Genomic DNA, 17,046 nt, shown 5'->3' with positions numbered 1-17,046 from the left:
TGGGGGGAATAACAGAGAAGGCTTCACTTTAGTCAGCACTCAAGGCCGATGTGAGGCAAGGGCGGGGAGCAGAGGAGCGGACGAAAACCACAGTGATCCATTCCCCCCCCCCTCCAGTGATAGGCCCCCTTCCTTTTGTTTTGAGGCAGGTGGGGGGGGGGGGGGTGGCACGCCCTCTTACAAATCTCCCAGTGTCACAATGGTCAGGATGCAGGACCTCTGGACAAAATGCACGTGCCCCCCCCCCCCCAGTCCCGGTCCCGCTGGTTGGGACCCCATGACTGTTCAATGATCCCATCCACCACCCCCATCTCCCCACCCCCCCCCCAAAAAAAGTACAATTCTAAACATGAGAAACACTTGGGAGAGTTGGGCCATGGCATCTCAAATACGAGTGTGGGCGTTTCACTGCTCTTCCCCTCGTAACGTGCTCAGGCAGTTTCTCAGTAGCAACAGGTTGGCCTGAAAGAAAAATAAATTATACAACACTACAGCACAGTACAGGCCCTTCAGCCCTCGTTGTTGTGCTGACCCATATATTCCCACCAAAAAAAACCCTCCCTACCCCGTAACCCTCTATTTTTCTTCCATCCGTGGGCCTGTCTAAGATTATCTTATATGTTCCAGCCTCCACCACCACCCCTTGGTAAGGCATTCCAGGCCCCCACAACTCTCTGTGTAAAAGAATCTTTCCCCTAAACTTCCCTCCTTTCACTTTGTACAGACGTCCTCTGGTGTTTGCTGATCCCGCCTTGGGAAACAGGTGCTGACCGTCCACCCTATCTACGCTTCTCAGAATCCTGTCGACCTCTATCAAGTCTCCTCTCATCCTTCTTCGCTCCAAAGAGAAAAGTCCCAGCTCTGCCGACCTTGCCTCATGAGACTTGTTCCCCAATCCAGGTGACATCTTGGTAAATCTCCTCTGCCCCCTCTCCATAGCATCCACACCCTCCCTGTAATGAGGTGACCAGGACTGGACACAATACTCCAAGTGGGGTCTCACCAGAGATTCGTAGAGCGGCAACATGACCTCTTGACTCCTGAACTCAATCCCCGACTAATGAAGCCCAGCGTCCCATCGGCCTTAACTATCCTATCAATCTGCATGGATTGATTTGGACCCCAAGGTCCCTCTGTTCCTCCACACTGTTAAGTAACCTACCATTAACCGGACAGGCTGTCCACAGCCTTCTGGTTTGACCTTCCAAAATGCATCACCTCACCGTGATCTGGATTAAACTGCATCTGCCACTTCTCTGCCTGACTCTGCCCTGTTGTAACCTTCAGCTCCATCCACAGCCCCTCCAACCTTTGTGTCACCCTCGAACTTAAGAGTTTCCAACAGAGGAGCATTACCTCTGGCACATATTAATTGACGTATTTTACAAGTCGCCATTCGCAAGTGTCGAATCTAACCTCAGGTTAATTTTTCAAATGCCTGAAAGGGGGAAGGTGGTGGGAGGGGAGGGAATTCCAGAAGGAACGGGAATAGAAGGACAGAGATCTGAAGCAGCCATTTTCATTGGGGGTCATGTGGATCCCCTGGCAGGCCACAGTGCCTTTATGGCATTTTATTGTGTTATCGGAAGAAGTACCGAACAGTTAGCGCTGCACAGTGACCAGGGGTTCGAATCCTGCGCCAGTGACCGGAGGGGTCGAATCCCCCGCCAGTGACGGGAGGGATCGAATCTCGTGTCAGTGACGTGAAGGGTTCAAATCCCGCGCCAGTGATGGGAGGGGTTGAATACCGCGCCAGTGACCGGAGGATGTTTGAATCCCACGCCAGTGACTGTAGGGGGGGGGGGGGGGAGAATCCCGCACTAGTGAACGGGGGGCTCGAATCTTGCGCCAGTGACTAGGGGATTCGAATCCCGCACCAGTGACTGGAGGGGTTGAATCCTGCGCCATTGACGGGGGGGGGTCAAATCCCACGCCAGTGTCCAGGAGGGGGTTCAAATCCCGCGCCAGTGACCGGAGGGGGTTTGAATCCCACACCAGTGACCGGAGGGGGGGGGGAAATCCCGCACCAGTGAACGGGGGGCTTGAATCTTGCGCCAGTGACCGGGGGATTTGAATCCCACGCCAGTGACTGGAGGGGTCGAATCCTGCGCCATTGACGGGGGGGGGGTCGAATCCCACGCCAGTGTCCAGGAGGGGGTTCAAATCCCGCACCAGTGACCGGAGGGGGTTTGAATCCCACACCAGTGACCGGAGGGGGGGGGGGAAATCCCGCACCAGTGAACGGGGGGCTTGAATCTTGCGCCAGTGACCGGGGGATTTGAATCCCACGCCAGTGACTGGAGGGGTCGAATCCTGCGCCATTGACGGGGGGGGGGTCGAATCCCACGCCAGTGTCCAGGAGGGGGTTCAAATCCCGCACCAGTGACCGGAGGGGGTTTGAATCCCACACCAGTGACCGGTGGGGAGGGGTGGAATCCCACGCCAGTGACTCGAGGGGGTTTGAATCCCGCGCCAGTGACCGGAGGGGAGGGTCGAATCTTGCGCCAGTGACCGAAGGGCTCGAATCCCATGTCAATGACGGGAGGGGTTGAATCCCACACCAGTGTCCAGGAGGGGGTTAAAAAACCGCACCAGTGACCGGAGGGATAGAATCCCGTGCCAGTAACCGGAGGGGTCGAATCCCGCACCAGTGACTGGAGGGGTCGATTCCCGCGCCAGTGACCGGAGGGGTCGAATCCTGCGCCAGTGACCGGGGGGGGGGGGTCGAATCCCGCGCCAGTGAACGGGAGGGGCCGAATCCCACGCTAATGACCGGATGGGGTTTGAATACCGCGCCAGTGACTGGAGGGCTCGAATCCCGTGTCAGTGACGGGAGGGGTTGAATCCCGCACCAGTGTCCAGGAGGGGGTTCAAATACCGCACCAGTGACCGGAGGGATTAGAATCCCGTGCCAGTAACCGTAGGGGTCGAATCCCGCACCAGTGACCGGAGGGGTCGATTCCCGCGCCAGTGACCGGAGGGGTCAAATCCTGCGCCAGTGACCGGGGGGGGGGGGGGTCGAATCCCACGCTAATGACCGGATGGGGTTTGAATACCGCGCCAGTGACCGGGAAGGGTCGAATCCCGCACCAGTGACCGAAGGGGTCGATTCCCGCGCCAGTGACCGGAGGGGTTGAATCCTGCGCCAGTGACCGGAGGGGTTGAATCCTGCGCCAGTGACCGGAGGGATCAAATCCCGCGCCAGTGACTGGAGGGGGATTGAATCCCACGGTAGTGACCGGGGTGGGGGGTCTGATACCTGCACTAGTGACGGGAGGGGTCGAATCCCGCACCAGTGACCGGAGGGGTCGATTCCTGCACCAGTGACCAGAGGAGTCAAATCCCGCGCCAGTGACCTCGAATCCCACGACAGTGACGGGGGGGGGGGGTCAAATCCCGTGCCAGTGAACAGGAGGGGTCGAATCCCACGCTAATGACCGGATGGGGTTTGAATACCGCGCCAGTGACCGGAGGGGTCGAATTCCATGTCAGTGACGGGAGGGATTGAATCCTATGCCAGTGACAGGAGGGGTCAAATCCTGCGCCAGTGACCGGAAGGGGTTTGAATCCCATGCCAGTGACCACTGGAGGGGGGGGGTCGAATCTCGTGCCAGTGACTGGGAGGGGTAGAATATCGCACCAGTGACCGGATGCGGTTTGATTCCCATGCCAGTGATGGGAGGGGTCGAATCCCACGCCAGTGACCAGAGGGGTCGAATCCCAAGCCAGTGACTGGAGAGGTTGAATCCTGCGCAAGTGACCGGAGGGGTTGAATCCTGCGCAAGTGACTGGAGGGGTTGAATCCCGCGCCAGTGACTGGGAGGGGTAGAATCCTGCGCAAGTGACCGGAGGGGTTGAATCCCGCGCCAGTGACTGGGAGGGGTAGAATCCCACGCCAGTGACAGGAGGGGTCGAATCCCACGCCAGTGTCCAGGAGGGGGTTCAAATCCCGCGCCAGTAACCGGAGGGGTCAAAACCCGCGCCAGTGACTGGAGGGGTCCAATCCCACGCCAGTGACCGGTGGGGGGGGTTCGAATCCCACGCCAGTGACCCGAGGGGTCGAATCCTGTGCCAGTGTCCGGAGGGGTCGAATAGAAACATAGAAGATAGTAGCAGGAGTAGGTCATTCGACCCTTCAAGCCTGCTCCGTCATTCAACGAGATCATGGCTGATCTTAAAGTTCAGTACCCCATCCCCGCCTTCTCTCCGTAACCTTTAATACCCTTATAATGAAGAAATATATCTAATTCCCTCTTAAATAGATTTAATGAACCTGCCTCCACTGCCCTCTGTGGCAATGAATTCCACAGATTCACCACCCTCTGGGTAAAGAAATTCCTCCTCAACTCGGTCCTAAACGGTTTGCCTATTATCCTCAAACCATGGCCCCGGGTTCTGGATTTTCCCATCATTGGAAACATCCCATCTGCATCCATTCCGTCCAGTCCTGCCAGAATTTTATATGTCTCTATGAGATCCCCTCTCAATCTTCTAAACTCCAGCGAGTACAATCCCAATTTGCGCAATCTTTCCTCATAAGTCATTCCTGCCATTCCAGGTATCAGCCTGGTGAATCGCCTCTGCACTCCCTCCATTGCAAGAACATCCTTCCTTAGATAAGGTGACCAAAAGTGCACACAATACTCCAGGTGTGGTCTCACCAAGGCCCTGTACAACTGCAGTAAGGTATCCTTGTTCCTATACTCAAACCTTCTTGATATGAAGGCCAACATACCATTTGCCTTTTTAACCGCCTGCTGTATCTACATGCTCGCCTTCAGGGACTGGTGTACAAGTACCCCTAGATCTCTCTGCACTTCCCCATCTCTTAATCTATTGCCATTCAAATAGTAATCTGCCCTCTGGTTTGTATTACCAAAGTGGATAACCTCACATTTATCCACATTGTAGTGCATTTGCCATGTATCTGCCCAGTCCCTCAATTTATCCAAATCACACTGGAGCTTCCTGACCCCCTCTTCCGTGCACACAACCCCTCCTAGCTTAGTATCATCTGCAAATTTGGAGATATTACATCCAATCCCCTCATCCAGATCATTAATGTAAATTGTGAACAGCTGGGGTCCCAGTATATATCCCTGTGGCACCCCACTGGTCACCGCCTGCCACTCAGAAAATGAGCCATTTATCCCAACTCTCTGTCTTCTACCTGCCAGCCAGTTCTCAACCCACATCAATACTTTTCCCCCAAATCCCGCGCCATTGACCAGGGGGATCGAATCCCGCGACAGTGACTGAAGGATTTGAATCCCGCGCCAGTGACTGGAAGGGTCGAATCCCGCACCATTGACTGGGGGTTTGAATCCCGCGGCAGTGACCGGAGGGGTTGAATCCCGTGCTAGTGACTGGAGGGGTCCAATCCCGCGCCAGTGACCAGAGGGGGGGGGGGGTTTGAATACCGCACTAGTGACCGGGGGATGGAGGGTTTGAATCCCGCGCCAGTGACCAGAGGGGGTGAATCCCACACCAGTGTCCAGGACAGGGTCCGAATCCCATGCCAGTGACTGGAGGGGTCGAATCCCGCGCCAGTGACCAGGAGGGGGGTCAAATCCCGTGCCAGTGTCCAGGAGGGGGTTCAAATCCCGCGCCAGTGACCGGGGGATGGAGGGTTGAATCCCATTCCAGTGACCGGAAGGGGTTTGAATCCCATGCCAGTGACCATTGGGGGGTTCGAATCCCGTGCCAGTGACTGGGAGGGGTAGAATCCCGTGCCAGTGACTGGAGGGGATTTGAATCCCACGCCAGTGACCATTGGGGGGTTCGAATCCTGCGCCAGTGACTGGGAGGGGTAGAATCCCGCGCCAGCGACGGGAGGGGTCGAATCCCGCACCAGCGACGGGAGGGGTCGAATTCCGCACCAGCGACGGGAGGGGTCGAATCCCGCACCAGCGACGGGAGGGGTCGAATCCCGCACCAGCGACGGGAGGGGTCGAATCCCATGCCAGTGTCCAGGAGGGGGTTTAAATCCTGCGCCAGTAACCAGAGGGATCGAAACCCGCGCCAGTGACTGGAGGGGTCCAATCCCACGCCAGTGATCCGAAAGTGTTTGAATCCCACGCCAGTGACTGGTGGGGGGGGGGGTTTGAATCCCGCGCCAGTGACCGGGAGGGGTTGAATCCTGTGCCAGTGACCAGGAAGAGTCGAATCCCGCGCCAGTGACCAGAGGGAGTTTGAATCCCGCGCCAGTGACGGGAGGGGTTGAATCCTTCGCCAGTGACCCGAGGGGATTTGAATCCCACGCCAGTAACCGAAGGGGGGGGGGGGGTTTGTGTTTTCAAATCCAGCGTCAGTGTCCAGGAGGGGGTTTCAATCCCGCGCCAGTGACCAGGAGGGGGGTCAAATCCCACGCCAGTGTCCAGGAGGGGGTTCAAATCCCGCGCCAGTGACCAGGAGGGGGGTCAAATCCCACGCCAGTGTCCAGGAGGGGGTTCAAATCCCGCGCCAGTGACCGGGGGATGGAGGGTCGAATCCCGCGCCAGTGACCGGGGATTCGAATCCCGCGCCAGGCACCGGGGATTCGAATCCCGCGCCAGGGACCGGGGATTCGAATCCCGTGCCAGTGACTGAGGGTTCGAATCCCACGCTAGTGATTGGGGGGTTTGAATCCCGCACTGTCTGTAAGGAGTTTGTATGTTCTCCCCTTGTCTGCGAGGCTTCGGATTCCTCCCGCCTTTCAAAAACATACTGGAGCAACTGGGGTATAAATCAGGCAGCACGGGCTGGTGGGCTGGGCTTTGCGGCTAAATTTAATTTAAAAAAATTAAGAGCTTCACAGGGAATGGGACCCAAAAATTTTGAGCAGAGTCCTAAGTGGTGGGGGCAGGGGGGGGGGGGGGGGGGGGAGTCCATAGCTGGGGAAAAAAATAGTTTGCGAATGGGCTGGTGTTGAGAACAGCAGGAAATGCAGCAGCTCTCCACGAAGAGAGGTTGTGCTCTAAATGGGCAGGAAACATTTTGGGTCAGGACTCTTTGAGGGGCGGGGGGACCAAAGCACTCCACCCAGATAGAGGCAGGGGTTACCTAAAATTAGAGACAAAGGTTTCTCCAGTGGGTAGGGGATTAGAACCTCTGGCTGGGGTGTCTACCACACATATTTTTGCATATTAAGGTTTGAGGGAACGGATGGGTAAGTGGAATTAGCTGTGATCCCATCGCGGAGGGGAGGGGAGGGCAGGGTCCTCGGGCCAGATGGCTGCCTCCTTGCCTTTGGATCCGGTGAGGAGTGAGGGATCACGGCTGATTCGACAGTAAGCATTTCTCCACTTACCTGTCTGTTCCCCTTAACCTTAAAATCTGCCTTGTGTTGTAGACTTTTCTTAGACTCTGCGTCTCAGGCAGCAGCGAGGAGCGGAAGGCAGGAGACGGAATTGGTAGAAGGGCCGAGTGGTCACCGGTGGCCATGCTAGTTTTAATTGGGGGTGGGGGCTCGTGATTACGAATTAAAATACAATTTCGGAGAGTGGACGGTCATGCACTTGGGTAGAAGAAATAACCGGGCAGATAGTTTGTGAAATGGGGAGAAAATCGAAAATCCCCAGATGCGAAGGGAGCCGGGACCCCCGTGCAAGACGGGGTGGAGGGAAACATGCAGGTTGAGTCGGGGATGAAGAAGGCAAATGCGATGCTGGCATTCGTTACGACTGTAATAGAATCTAAGAGCTGGGATGGGATGTTGAGGCTTTATCAAGCCCTGGTGAGGCTTCACGTGGAGAATTGTGAGCAGTTCTGGGCTCCTTGTTTGAGAAAAGATGGGTTGATGTTGGAGACGGTTCAGAGGAGGTTCACAAGGATGATTCCAGGAATGAAATGGTTATTGTTCGAGAAGTGTTTGATGGCTCTTGACCTGGACTCGCTGGAATTTGGGAGAATGTGGGGGGTGGGGGGGGGGGTGTTTGGAATCTCATTGAAACATTTTGAATGTTTAAAGTTGTGGACAGAGTCGATGTGGAAAGGTTGTTCCCCACAGTGGAGAGTCTGGGACAAGAGGGCACAACTTCAGGATTGAAGGGTGTCCACTTAGAAAAGAGACACGGTATTTCTTCAGGAAGGTGAATCTGTGGAATTTGTGGCCCCAGGTGGTCGTGGAGAGTGGGTCATTGGGTGTATTTAAGGCAGAGATTGACAGGTTGTTGATTAGCCAGGGCATCGAAGGTTAGGGGGAAGAAGGCCGGGCAGTGCCAAGTGGGAAAATGGATCAGCTCACAACTAAATGGCGCAGCAGACTCAATGGGCCTATTTCTTCCCCTTTGTCTCATGGTCTTACCTTGGCGTGTTTGAGTTCCAGTTCCGTCATCTCAATCATATTTTTCCGGAAGGCAGCGACTCGGCGGATTTTGAAGTTGGAGAGTTCTGAAGGAAAAGGAACAAAACAGGAGCCATGACTGGGCTGGAGGATTTCGGCAGCACAGACCCAGGCACGGGGACCCAGTGGCTTCAGTGGTGCCGAGAGCTTAAGTAACAGTGCCTCAGCAGGCCACGTTATAATGCACCTCCCCTTACACAGTGGGTGCCCACAAACAAGCTGCACACCCTGGATGCTCACCGCCTACATAAGGTGAGTGCGGCCAAAAAACTGTTCCCAGTCAGGGAAAGGGGTCTGCAGGTGGAGGCTGGAGGAAGGGAAAGAAGAGGCAGGTGGAGCCAGGGGAAAGGGTGAAGATGGAGGTTCACATATATAGTAAGATAAAGAAAAATTAGGCCATTTGGCCCATTGAGTCTACTCCGGAAATCTGCCCCGCGAAATCTTTCTAGCATTCCGGCCTATTCCCCATATCCCTTGATCCCGATCAATCTTCCCCTTAAACCCTCCCCCCATGATCGGGCCTCCACAGCTGCATGTGGCAACAAATTCCACAAATTCACAACCCTCTCCTGTCAGCGTCCAACAATAGTCGGCCGGCACTGATGGATTCCGGTTGCCCTGATACCGCTTTTCCATGATCACAATGTCTTGGTGAAACCTTTCACCTCATTCGTCACTGAGAGCACCGAGATCAGTGGTGCAGAGGAGGTTCACCAGGTTGTTTCCAGAGATGAGGGGGTTGGTCTATGAGGAGAGATCGAGTCTTCTGGGTGGGTAAGTTGTTCCCATGGGTGGGGGAGACCAGAACGAGGGGACGTAGCTTCAAGATCCAGGGGAGTAGATTTATGTCGGAGATGAGGAGGAACTCCTTCTCCCAGAAGGTGGGTAATCTGTGGAATTCACTGCCCATTGAAACAGTGGAGGTGACCTCAGAAAATATACAGAACAAAATTGGATACATTTTTACATAGTCTGGGAATTAAGGGATGTGGTGAAAAGGCAAGTCGGCGGAGATGAGCCCCTCATCAGACCAGCCATGATCTAATTGAATGGCGGGGCAGGGTTCGACGGGGTGAATGGCCAACTCCCGCTCCTGCTTCTAAACAGGAGCAGGAGGTGGTCATCCATCCAATGAGATCACAGACGATTTGGCTGTGGGTTCAGCTCCACCTGTCCATGACCTTGTGTTTTTTTTCCCACAAAAAATCTAGATGTCATAAACTCATTCAATGAGGGCCCCTCCCTTCGGCTGAGAATTCCCTATTCCCTGGGAAATGAAGTTCATCCCATCTACTCCCCTGATTCATGAGGCGACCTGCCCCAGTGCTGGTCTCACCATCAGGTGGGAACAACCTCCCTGCTTCTATCCCATCTAATTACTTTACATCGTCCTTCAGGTGCCCTGCGTGGGGCACGGGCAATCCAGTCTCTCCATCAGGTCATGATCTCCAACCCTCCAGATTGTAGTAGTTGCCTCCCCTGTTCTCCTTCGGCAAAGGCCCTGCCTTGGAGCTCAGACTGCCATTGAAGGAGGACTACTGGTTTCCCATGGCGGGGTCCACACTGGATGGGTCACCGTGGCCACTGATCTGCAGCATGTTTTTTAGTTTTACAACCATAAATTTCACTTTGTAAAATCTGCTCGTAAAGACCACCCCACCATCTGCGACCCATGGCTTCACGTGACCCTGACAGGTCCTAACAAAGGTGACCCGGATGGAAGGAGGGCCTCACACCTCCTTTTGCTCAGCATATGTGCAGCCCTGACACGACATAAACAGGATACAGAACAGATTCAGAGTTGAACGGAAAGGTGGCAGATGGAGTTCAAATCCGGATAAGTGTGTTTTGAAGGATTCTTAACAGTGTGACCCTGGGGTCCAAATCCATAGACCTCTAAAGGTTGTCACGCAATTGCGAAGGCCTATGGGATGCTGGGCTTCATTAGTCAGGGGATTGAGTTCAGGAGTTTGGAGGTCACATTGCAATTCAATAAATCTCTTGTGAGACCCCAGTTAGTGTTCTGTTCTGGTCGCCTCATTACAGGAAGGATGGGGAAGGTGCAGAGATTCACTAGGATGTCACCTGGATTGGAGAACGCTTCTTAGGAGGCAAAGTTTGGAGCAAAGAAGGATGAGAGGTGACTTTAGTGGTCTGCAAGGTTGTGAGAGGGGTGGATAGGGTGGGCGTCCTGAGGTGAGAGCAGCAAATGCCAGAGGACGTCTGTACAAGGTGAGGGGAGGAAAGTTTAGGGAAGACGTCAGGGGTAAGTTGTTTTTTTAAAAAGTACAGAGTATTGGGTGCTTGGAATGCCTTGCAGGGGCTGGTCCCATGGGGGGACATTTAAAAGACTCTCAGGCACACAGATGCAAGGTTATGGATGTGAGGGAGGGAAAATTTAAGTAGGCATATATAGGTCAGCACAACATTGTGGGCTGAAGGGCCTGTACTGTGCTGTAATGTTATAGGTCTCCAAGAACCTCTCTCCCATTCCATTTGAATTCCTGTGTGACCCCCCCCCCCCCTCATTTCCACACCACCTCCACAGCCTTTCCCAATTCAGGAGAAGGGGTGGGGGGGGGGTCTCTAGGGAGGGTTACCTTGCTTGGCCGACTCGGAGAGCTTTTCGAACCGGAGACAGGAGAGCTGCTGGCTGGCTTCTGCCTGCTTCACATCCTTGTTTTTCATCCGAGCCCGGTCCAAGGATTTGTTGGCATTCTCGTAGTCGGACAGGGAGCGGGCCCGTCGGTACAGGAGGTCCTGAACAACAACAACAACAAGCACCCAAATTCAAGCAGCTCCTGCAACGTGGCAGAGAGACCTCTGGCGGGAAGCCTGAAGAAGTGATGTTACACCCAGGATTCTGGGCGAGAAGCCAGAACAGGACTGCGCCCACACAAGGCACCCAGGCAAAAGCAGCTAGAGTGGTGGTTAAATGGGATCCAAATGCAGTAAAAGTCCAAAAATCCAGAAGTCAGAAATCTAGACTGCCCGAGAATCCGGTCTTCTCAAAACCTCTCAAACAGATGAAATTTAAACAACATTTTGTGTGCGTGCTCCTCAGATGCACAGCGGCAACAAGTGACCAGGCAGAAGTCGCGGAAACATAAGAAAGAATTTTTTAAAATTTTGACCGTTGTAATGTTTCATTAATAAACTATTAAAAATGACCAATTTATTCTCCTTAAATTTGAATTTTAAAATTACTGCCCGAGAATCCGGACCAATCCCCGATTTTAGGACTTTTACTGTACATATATATAACCGGGCTACGTTGTTACAGCGCCAAGAGTTTGAATCCCGTGCTGTCTTTAAGGAGTTTGTATGTTTACCCCCTGTCCCAAGGGCTCCAGTTGCCTCCCACTCTTCAAAATGTATGGCTGGAGGTGGGGTGGGGAGGAATTGTAGGTCAAATGAGTGTAAATTGGGCGCCAAGGGCACATGGGCAGAGAGGACTGGTTACCGTGTTGTAGGTCTAAAAAAAAAATACTGGATACGATGGGCTGTGGTGAGATTTGGGGAAATTACACCTGTCAAACAGCAGAGGAAGGGATGATCAGGGGGCAGAGAGATCTCAATTCCTCACATTCCTTCCCCCCCCCCCCCCCCACAACCTCCGTCTACACCTAAGAACAGCAGCCAACATATTCAAACTGCACTCCCCCCCACCCCCACAAAGCCACACTCGCTTCATCCCCTCCCGCCAGGAAGACTCATGAGTGCGAAATCACGCACCCTGCTGTTATCAGACTCAGGCCCAATAACCAAACTGGGCTGCCTTGGCTCTTACCCCAGGGGTGGCCAATATATGTGTACAATGCATTTCTTAGTTTCAACACTAGTTGTGGCTGCCATTTTGAACAACTACTAGACCGACTGATGCAATGAAACTCAGCAAGTCAAACAGTGCCTTTATGTAGCAAAGATGAAGATACATCACCAATGTTTCGGGCTGGAACCCTTCATCAAGGTTTTTTACCGATAAAAACATAGACCTCCGTTTAAAAAAGCATTTACCTCAGTTTTTAAAAAAAAGTTCACCTCAATTAAAAAAAGTTCACCACAGTTGATTAAACATGGAAGAACCAAAAAGACAGAAAATAGCAAGGGAGTGTCAAAAATTTCAGACATGGTGGGAAAATGAATACTTTGTCACAGAAGGGGAAATGCATTTGTTTGATTTACAAGGAATCTGTTAACTTTTTTAGCCTATCTACATATTTCCACTTTGCATCAGGATTATTCAGGTGGACACGGGGGCTATGAACTGTATTCACTGAGAGCTGCGTTGGAACGCTGGACGCAGCCTTGTTCCTTTCTTGACCGTTCCTCCTGCTCTTATTTTGCTCCCAGCTTTTTTTAAAATCAAACTTTGCACTGCTTTTTGAATGTATTTTATTCATTTAAATTAAATTTACGAGCAGCAGATACAGAAATGGCTACTGTGTAATATGTAAGCACATCAATAAACTAACCAAAATCGACAGTAAAACTTTATTCTCTCCCCCCCCCCCAATCGAGAACGTCTACAGGGAACGCTGCCATCGGGAGAGCAGCAGTGATCGTCAAGGATCCACCCCACCAAGCACATGCTCTGTTCTTGCTACTGCCATCAGGAAAGAGGTCTAGGTGCCACAAGACTCGCACCAGCAGGTTCAGGAACAGCTGCTACCCCTCCACCGTTAGACTCCCCATATGTGTACGTTGAGTACAGTGGTAATTCTGCCTGGCCTTCAGGAATCTTAGGGTTGTATGTAATGTTGTTTATGTAGTTGGACAATAAATTTGTTCAGTTGTGACGTATAGTCATTTTGATAGAGAACGATTTTTCTATGGCAAAGGGATTTTCTGGTCTAAAACCCCGTTTTTCTTGTATTTGAAAACTGCCGGACTTAACATTGTTCAGCCCGTGACTCCTTATATTGTTCTGTATGCGGTCCACAACTAAAATCGACAGTTTTGCTTATTTGGGATATCCAGCTGGACTGCTGGCAATAGAAAACATCACTGCTCCTTGGTTAACGCGTCAGTAAACGGACTAAAACAGATCTGGAAAGAGAGTGGCAAGGGTCCCCTTAACGTCCGATGGACACCGGCGCGATCTGCTGAGTCCCCCCCGGCTAGCTTTGCAAACTGCACTCGACCCAGGTGTTAGCAGGCTCTCTCCTTCAGCTCTGAAGTGGGTGAGTGGAGCTCAGAGCACCATGCAGACTTCCTTCCCCTCTGCGGACTCCCTCCGGGGGTTGGAGGGAGTGGAGGATAGGTGGGACCAAGTCTGCAGCCAAATCAGAAGTAATCTCACTGAATGGCGAAGAAGACTTGACAGGCTGCACCTGCTCCCAATATGTTTTTATACAACTTGGATTACATTTTGCCCCACCCCACCCCCCTCCCCCCACCACACTTGTTCCCTGGTTACCATCTTTCCTTTAACACATGCAAAATGCTTTGGGGTTTTACTCAATCTTGTGTTAAGGGGATCTGGGGGTGCAAGAGGACGAGAGTAGGTAGTGCTGATGGGGTTGGGGTTTGGGGAGGAATTGATAACACTACAACGAAGAGAAGTCTACTTGTATATTGCCCACAAAGCGAGCTGTTTGCTTGGTCCAAGCAGGAACTCGGTGCAGGTACTATGCAAATATTGTCTTAAGCCTGGGCATGTTTAATCAGGATAGATGCAGACCAGTTATAAAAGCAGCTCACATATCCAGATGCTGTGCATTACACTGATATAGATTGACATGTTGACTGTTGCGAATGTGCCGAAAGTTTGTGCTGTGCACGCGTTGTGTGGAATACAAGCTTCCACCTTGTTAGACCCAGAGAGAAGAGACTAACATTAGTGTTTTCAGTGAGGTTGCATTCTGCTGGTTGCCACGGGTTGGCAATGGCTGGTCCAACTTGTACGTGGTGGAGAACATCTCCAGTTTTTCTTAGGATTCTCCCCAGCTGCTGCACATCTGATTTATCTCTGTGTTTCAGCAGCAATGCACATTGACCATCACGATAGGTGTATTCTTTGGTTCCCATCCTCGTCGCCAAACTGTTGTGAATGTGCCGAAGGTTTGTGGTGTGCAAGCATTGTGTGGAAGACAAGCTTCCACCTTGTTAGACCCAGAGAGAAATGACCGACACCAGTGTTTTCCCAAATCCAAAGAACAAACCCTTTTATTTACAATTAGAGAACTATTTATAGTATTTACAATGCCCTCAGTCCCGAGGAATCTCTCGCGAGCCCTCTCACACACAAGTGACTGGATTAGTTGATTGATGGCTCAGGTCTAGAGAACTGGTAACACCTACTCCTGGCAACAGTGGGGTCTCTCGGTTTATGGCGTGCTAGTATTGATGCACAAGTTCTGCATAGTGAGTGTACTTAACAATAGCATTTATTGTCTTCAGGAAGATTCAGTGCAGCAGAAATGCCTTGTCAGTGTTGCAAAAGCTGCAAGGCGTTCTGTTACATTTAAGGCTTAAAGCCGCAGCCTGACTGCACTGATTAGGAAAGCCTATGAGCTCTACTTCAATTGCAAAATTGGTGACCAAGACCAACCCTGGGCTCCTCATATTTGTGGTGCAAAGTGTGCAGTCAACCTGAGAGCTCGGCTCAGCATCATTATGCTGATCTGAAGTGGGTGAGTGGAGCTCAGAGCACCATGCAGACTTCCTTCCCCTCTGCGGACTCCCTCCGGGGTTGGAGGGAGTGGAGGATAGGTGGAACCAAGTCTGCAGCCAAATCAGAAGTAATCTCACTGAATGGCGAAGAAGACTTGACAGGCTGCACCTGCTCCCAATATGTTTTTATACATGCTAAATTTGATCAATAATTTAACATTTTTTCCAATTTCCCACGTGATGCAGCAAATCTAAAATTAACTTTGAGTTCAGCTTGAAGTTGTCTGTCACAATCCCCAGTTTTATTTTACCCCCAGGAAGAAAACGTTTCGAAAAAAATTATGGTTCAATCTAATTAGTGTGTGGTCAGCAGACTGGGGGGGAAGAGAGGGGGGGGGGAGAACCGTGGAAATAAGAGGGAGCAGCTGGCTGGGGAATGAAATCACTGGTGCACTCACCTTGGCCGCCTGAGAATCCCTCATGTAGTATCGTAGCAAGTCAGAAAGCTTCAAGTCTTCATCGGATGCCACTCTCCCCTCCAATTTCTGCATAAAGCAAAGTCTCAGGGTTAATGTTTTACCAAGACACTTAAAAAGATCTGGCTGGAGGTGGAAAGAGGGATTGGGCAGTTGAGGGGTGGGGGGGGGAAAGAGGGGACGGCCAATTAGAAAAATGGTGGATGGAATTAATGCAGGCAAGTGTGAGGTGTTGCATTTTGGAAGGATAATACAAGAAAGGACAGACAGACTCGCCAAGGCAAATAGCGCCTTTGGAAGACTACACAAAAGAGTCTGGAAAAACAACCAACTGAAAAACCTCACAAAGATAAGCGTATACAGAGCCGTTGTCATACCCACACTCCTGTTCGGCTCCGAATCATGGGTCCTCTACCGGCACCACCTACGGCTCCTAGAACGCTTCCACCAGCGTTGTCTCCGCTCCATCCTCAACATCCATTGGAGCGCTTACATCCCTAACGTCGAAGTACTCGAGATGGCAGAGGTCGACAGCATCGAGTCCACGCTGCTGAAGATCCAGCTGCGCTGGATGGGTCACGTCTCCAGAATGGAGGACCATCGCCTTCCCAAGATCGTGTTATATGGCGAGCTCTCCACTGGCCACCATGACAGAGGTGCACCAAAGAAAAGGTACAAGGACTGCCTAAAGAAATCTCTTGGTGCCTGCCACATTGACCACCGCCAGTGGGCTGATATCGCCTCAAACCGTGCATCTTGGCGCCTCACAGTTTGGCGGGCAGCAACCTCCTTTGAAGAAGACCGCAGAGCCTACCTCACTGACAAAAGGCAAAGGAGGAAAAACCCAACACCCATCCCCAACCAACCAATTTTCCCCTGCAACCGCTGCAATCGTGTCTGCCTGTCCCGCATCGGACTTGTCAGCCACAAACGAGTCTGCAGCTGACGTGGACTTTTTACCCCCTCCATAAATCTTTGTCCGCGAAGCCAAGCCAAAGAAAAAGAAAGACAAGAAAGGACATGAATGGTCGGGCACTGAGGAGTGCGGTAGAACAGAGGGATTTGAGAATACAGATACAGAATTCCCTGAGAGTGGTGTCACAGGTGGACAGAGTGGTAAAGAGAGCCCTTGGCATATTGTCATTCATAAATCAAAGTATTGAGGATAGGAATTGGGATGTTATGTTAAGGTTGTGTAATTGTGTGCAGTTCTGGATGCCTAACGACAAGGAGGATATCAATATGATAGAAAGAGTGCAGAAAGATTTACTAGGATGTTGCCAGGACTTCAGGAACTGAGTTACAGGGAAAGGTTAAACAGTTATGGACTTTATTCCCTGGAGCGTAAAAGAATGAGGGGAGATTTGATTGTGTTTAAAATTATGAGGAGGACGGACAGAGTAAATGTAGGTTGGCCGTTCCCACTGAGGGTGGGTGAGATACAAAACAGAGGATGTGGGTTAAGGATGAAAAGGGAAAGGTTTAGGGGGAACTTCTCATTTCCTTTTTACAGCAAAAACATCTGTCAGATACTGTTGGGTCCCATTTATTTAACTTTTGAGGTGTAATATATAGCCTGTATCCAGTTATATTGTATCATACGTAACCTCGTATTTATTATATTTCTCATAG

The 17,046-nt window shown here is 51.8% G+C and overlaps 1 protein-coding gene and 1 long non-coding RNA gene across 3 annotated transcripts in view; both read right to left on the bottom strand.

Moving 5' to 3' along the window:
* The window catches only part of LOC138740887 (uncharacterized), a 257,137-nt gene that overhangs the window by 65,800 nt on the left and 174,291 nt on the right, over positions 1-17,046 (bottom strand). The gene's annotated exons all lie outside the window — the stretch shown is intronic.
* LOC138740880 (sorting nexin-32-like) overlaps positions 329-17,046 on the bottom strand; it is a 90,660-nt gene continuing 73,942 nt past the window's right edge. For both annotated transcript variants that reach the window (XM_069894147.1, XM_069894148.1), the window contains 4 exons: positions 15,397-15,483; positions 10,924-11,083; positions 8,285-8,370; positions 329-462 (listed from right to left, as the gene is read on the bottom strand). In XM_069894147.1, coding sequence (XP_069750248.1) covers positions 406-462; positions 8,285-8,370; positions 10,924-11,083; positions 15,397-15,483 — 390 coding nt within the window. In that variant the 3' untranslated portion in view covers positions 329-405. The remainder of the gene's footprint in view (positions 463-8,284; positions 8,371-10,923; positions 11,084-15,396; positions 15,484-17,046) is intronic.

Source organism: Narcine bancroftii, chromosome 8, assembly GCF_036971445.1.
Source record: "Narcine bancroftii isolate sNarBan1 chromosome 8, sNarBan1.hap1, whole genome shotgun sequence".
NCBI classification, from domain to species: Eukaryota; Metazoa; Chordata; class Chondrichthyes; order Torpediniformes; family Narcinidae; genus Narcine; species Narcine bancroftii.
This window is presented reverse-complemented; position numbering and strand designations above follow the sequence as displayed.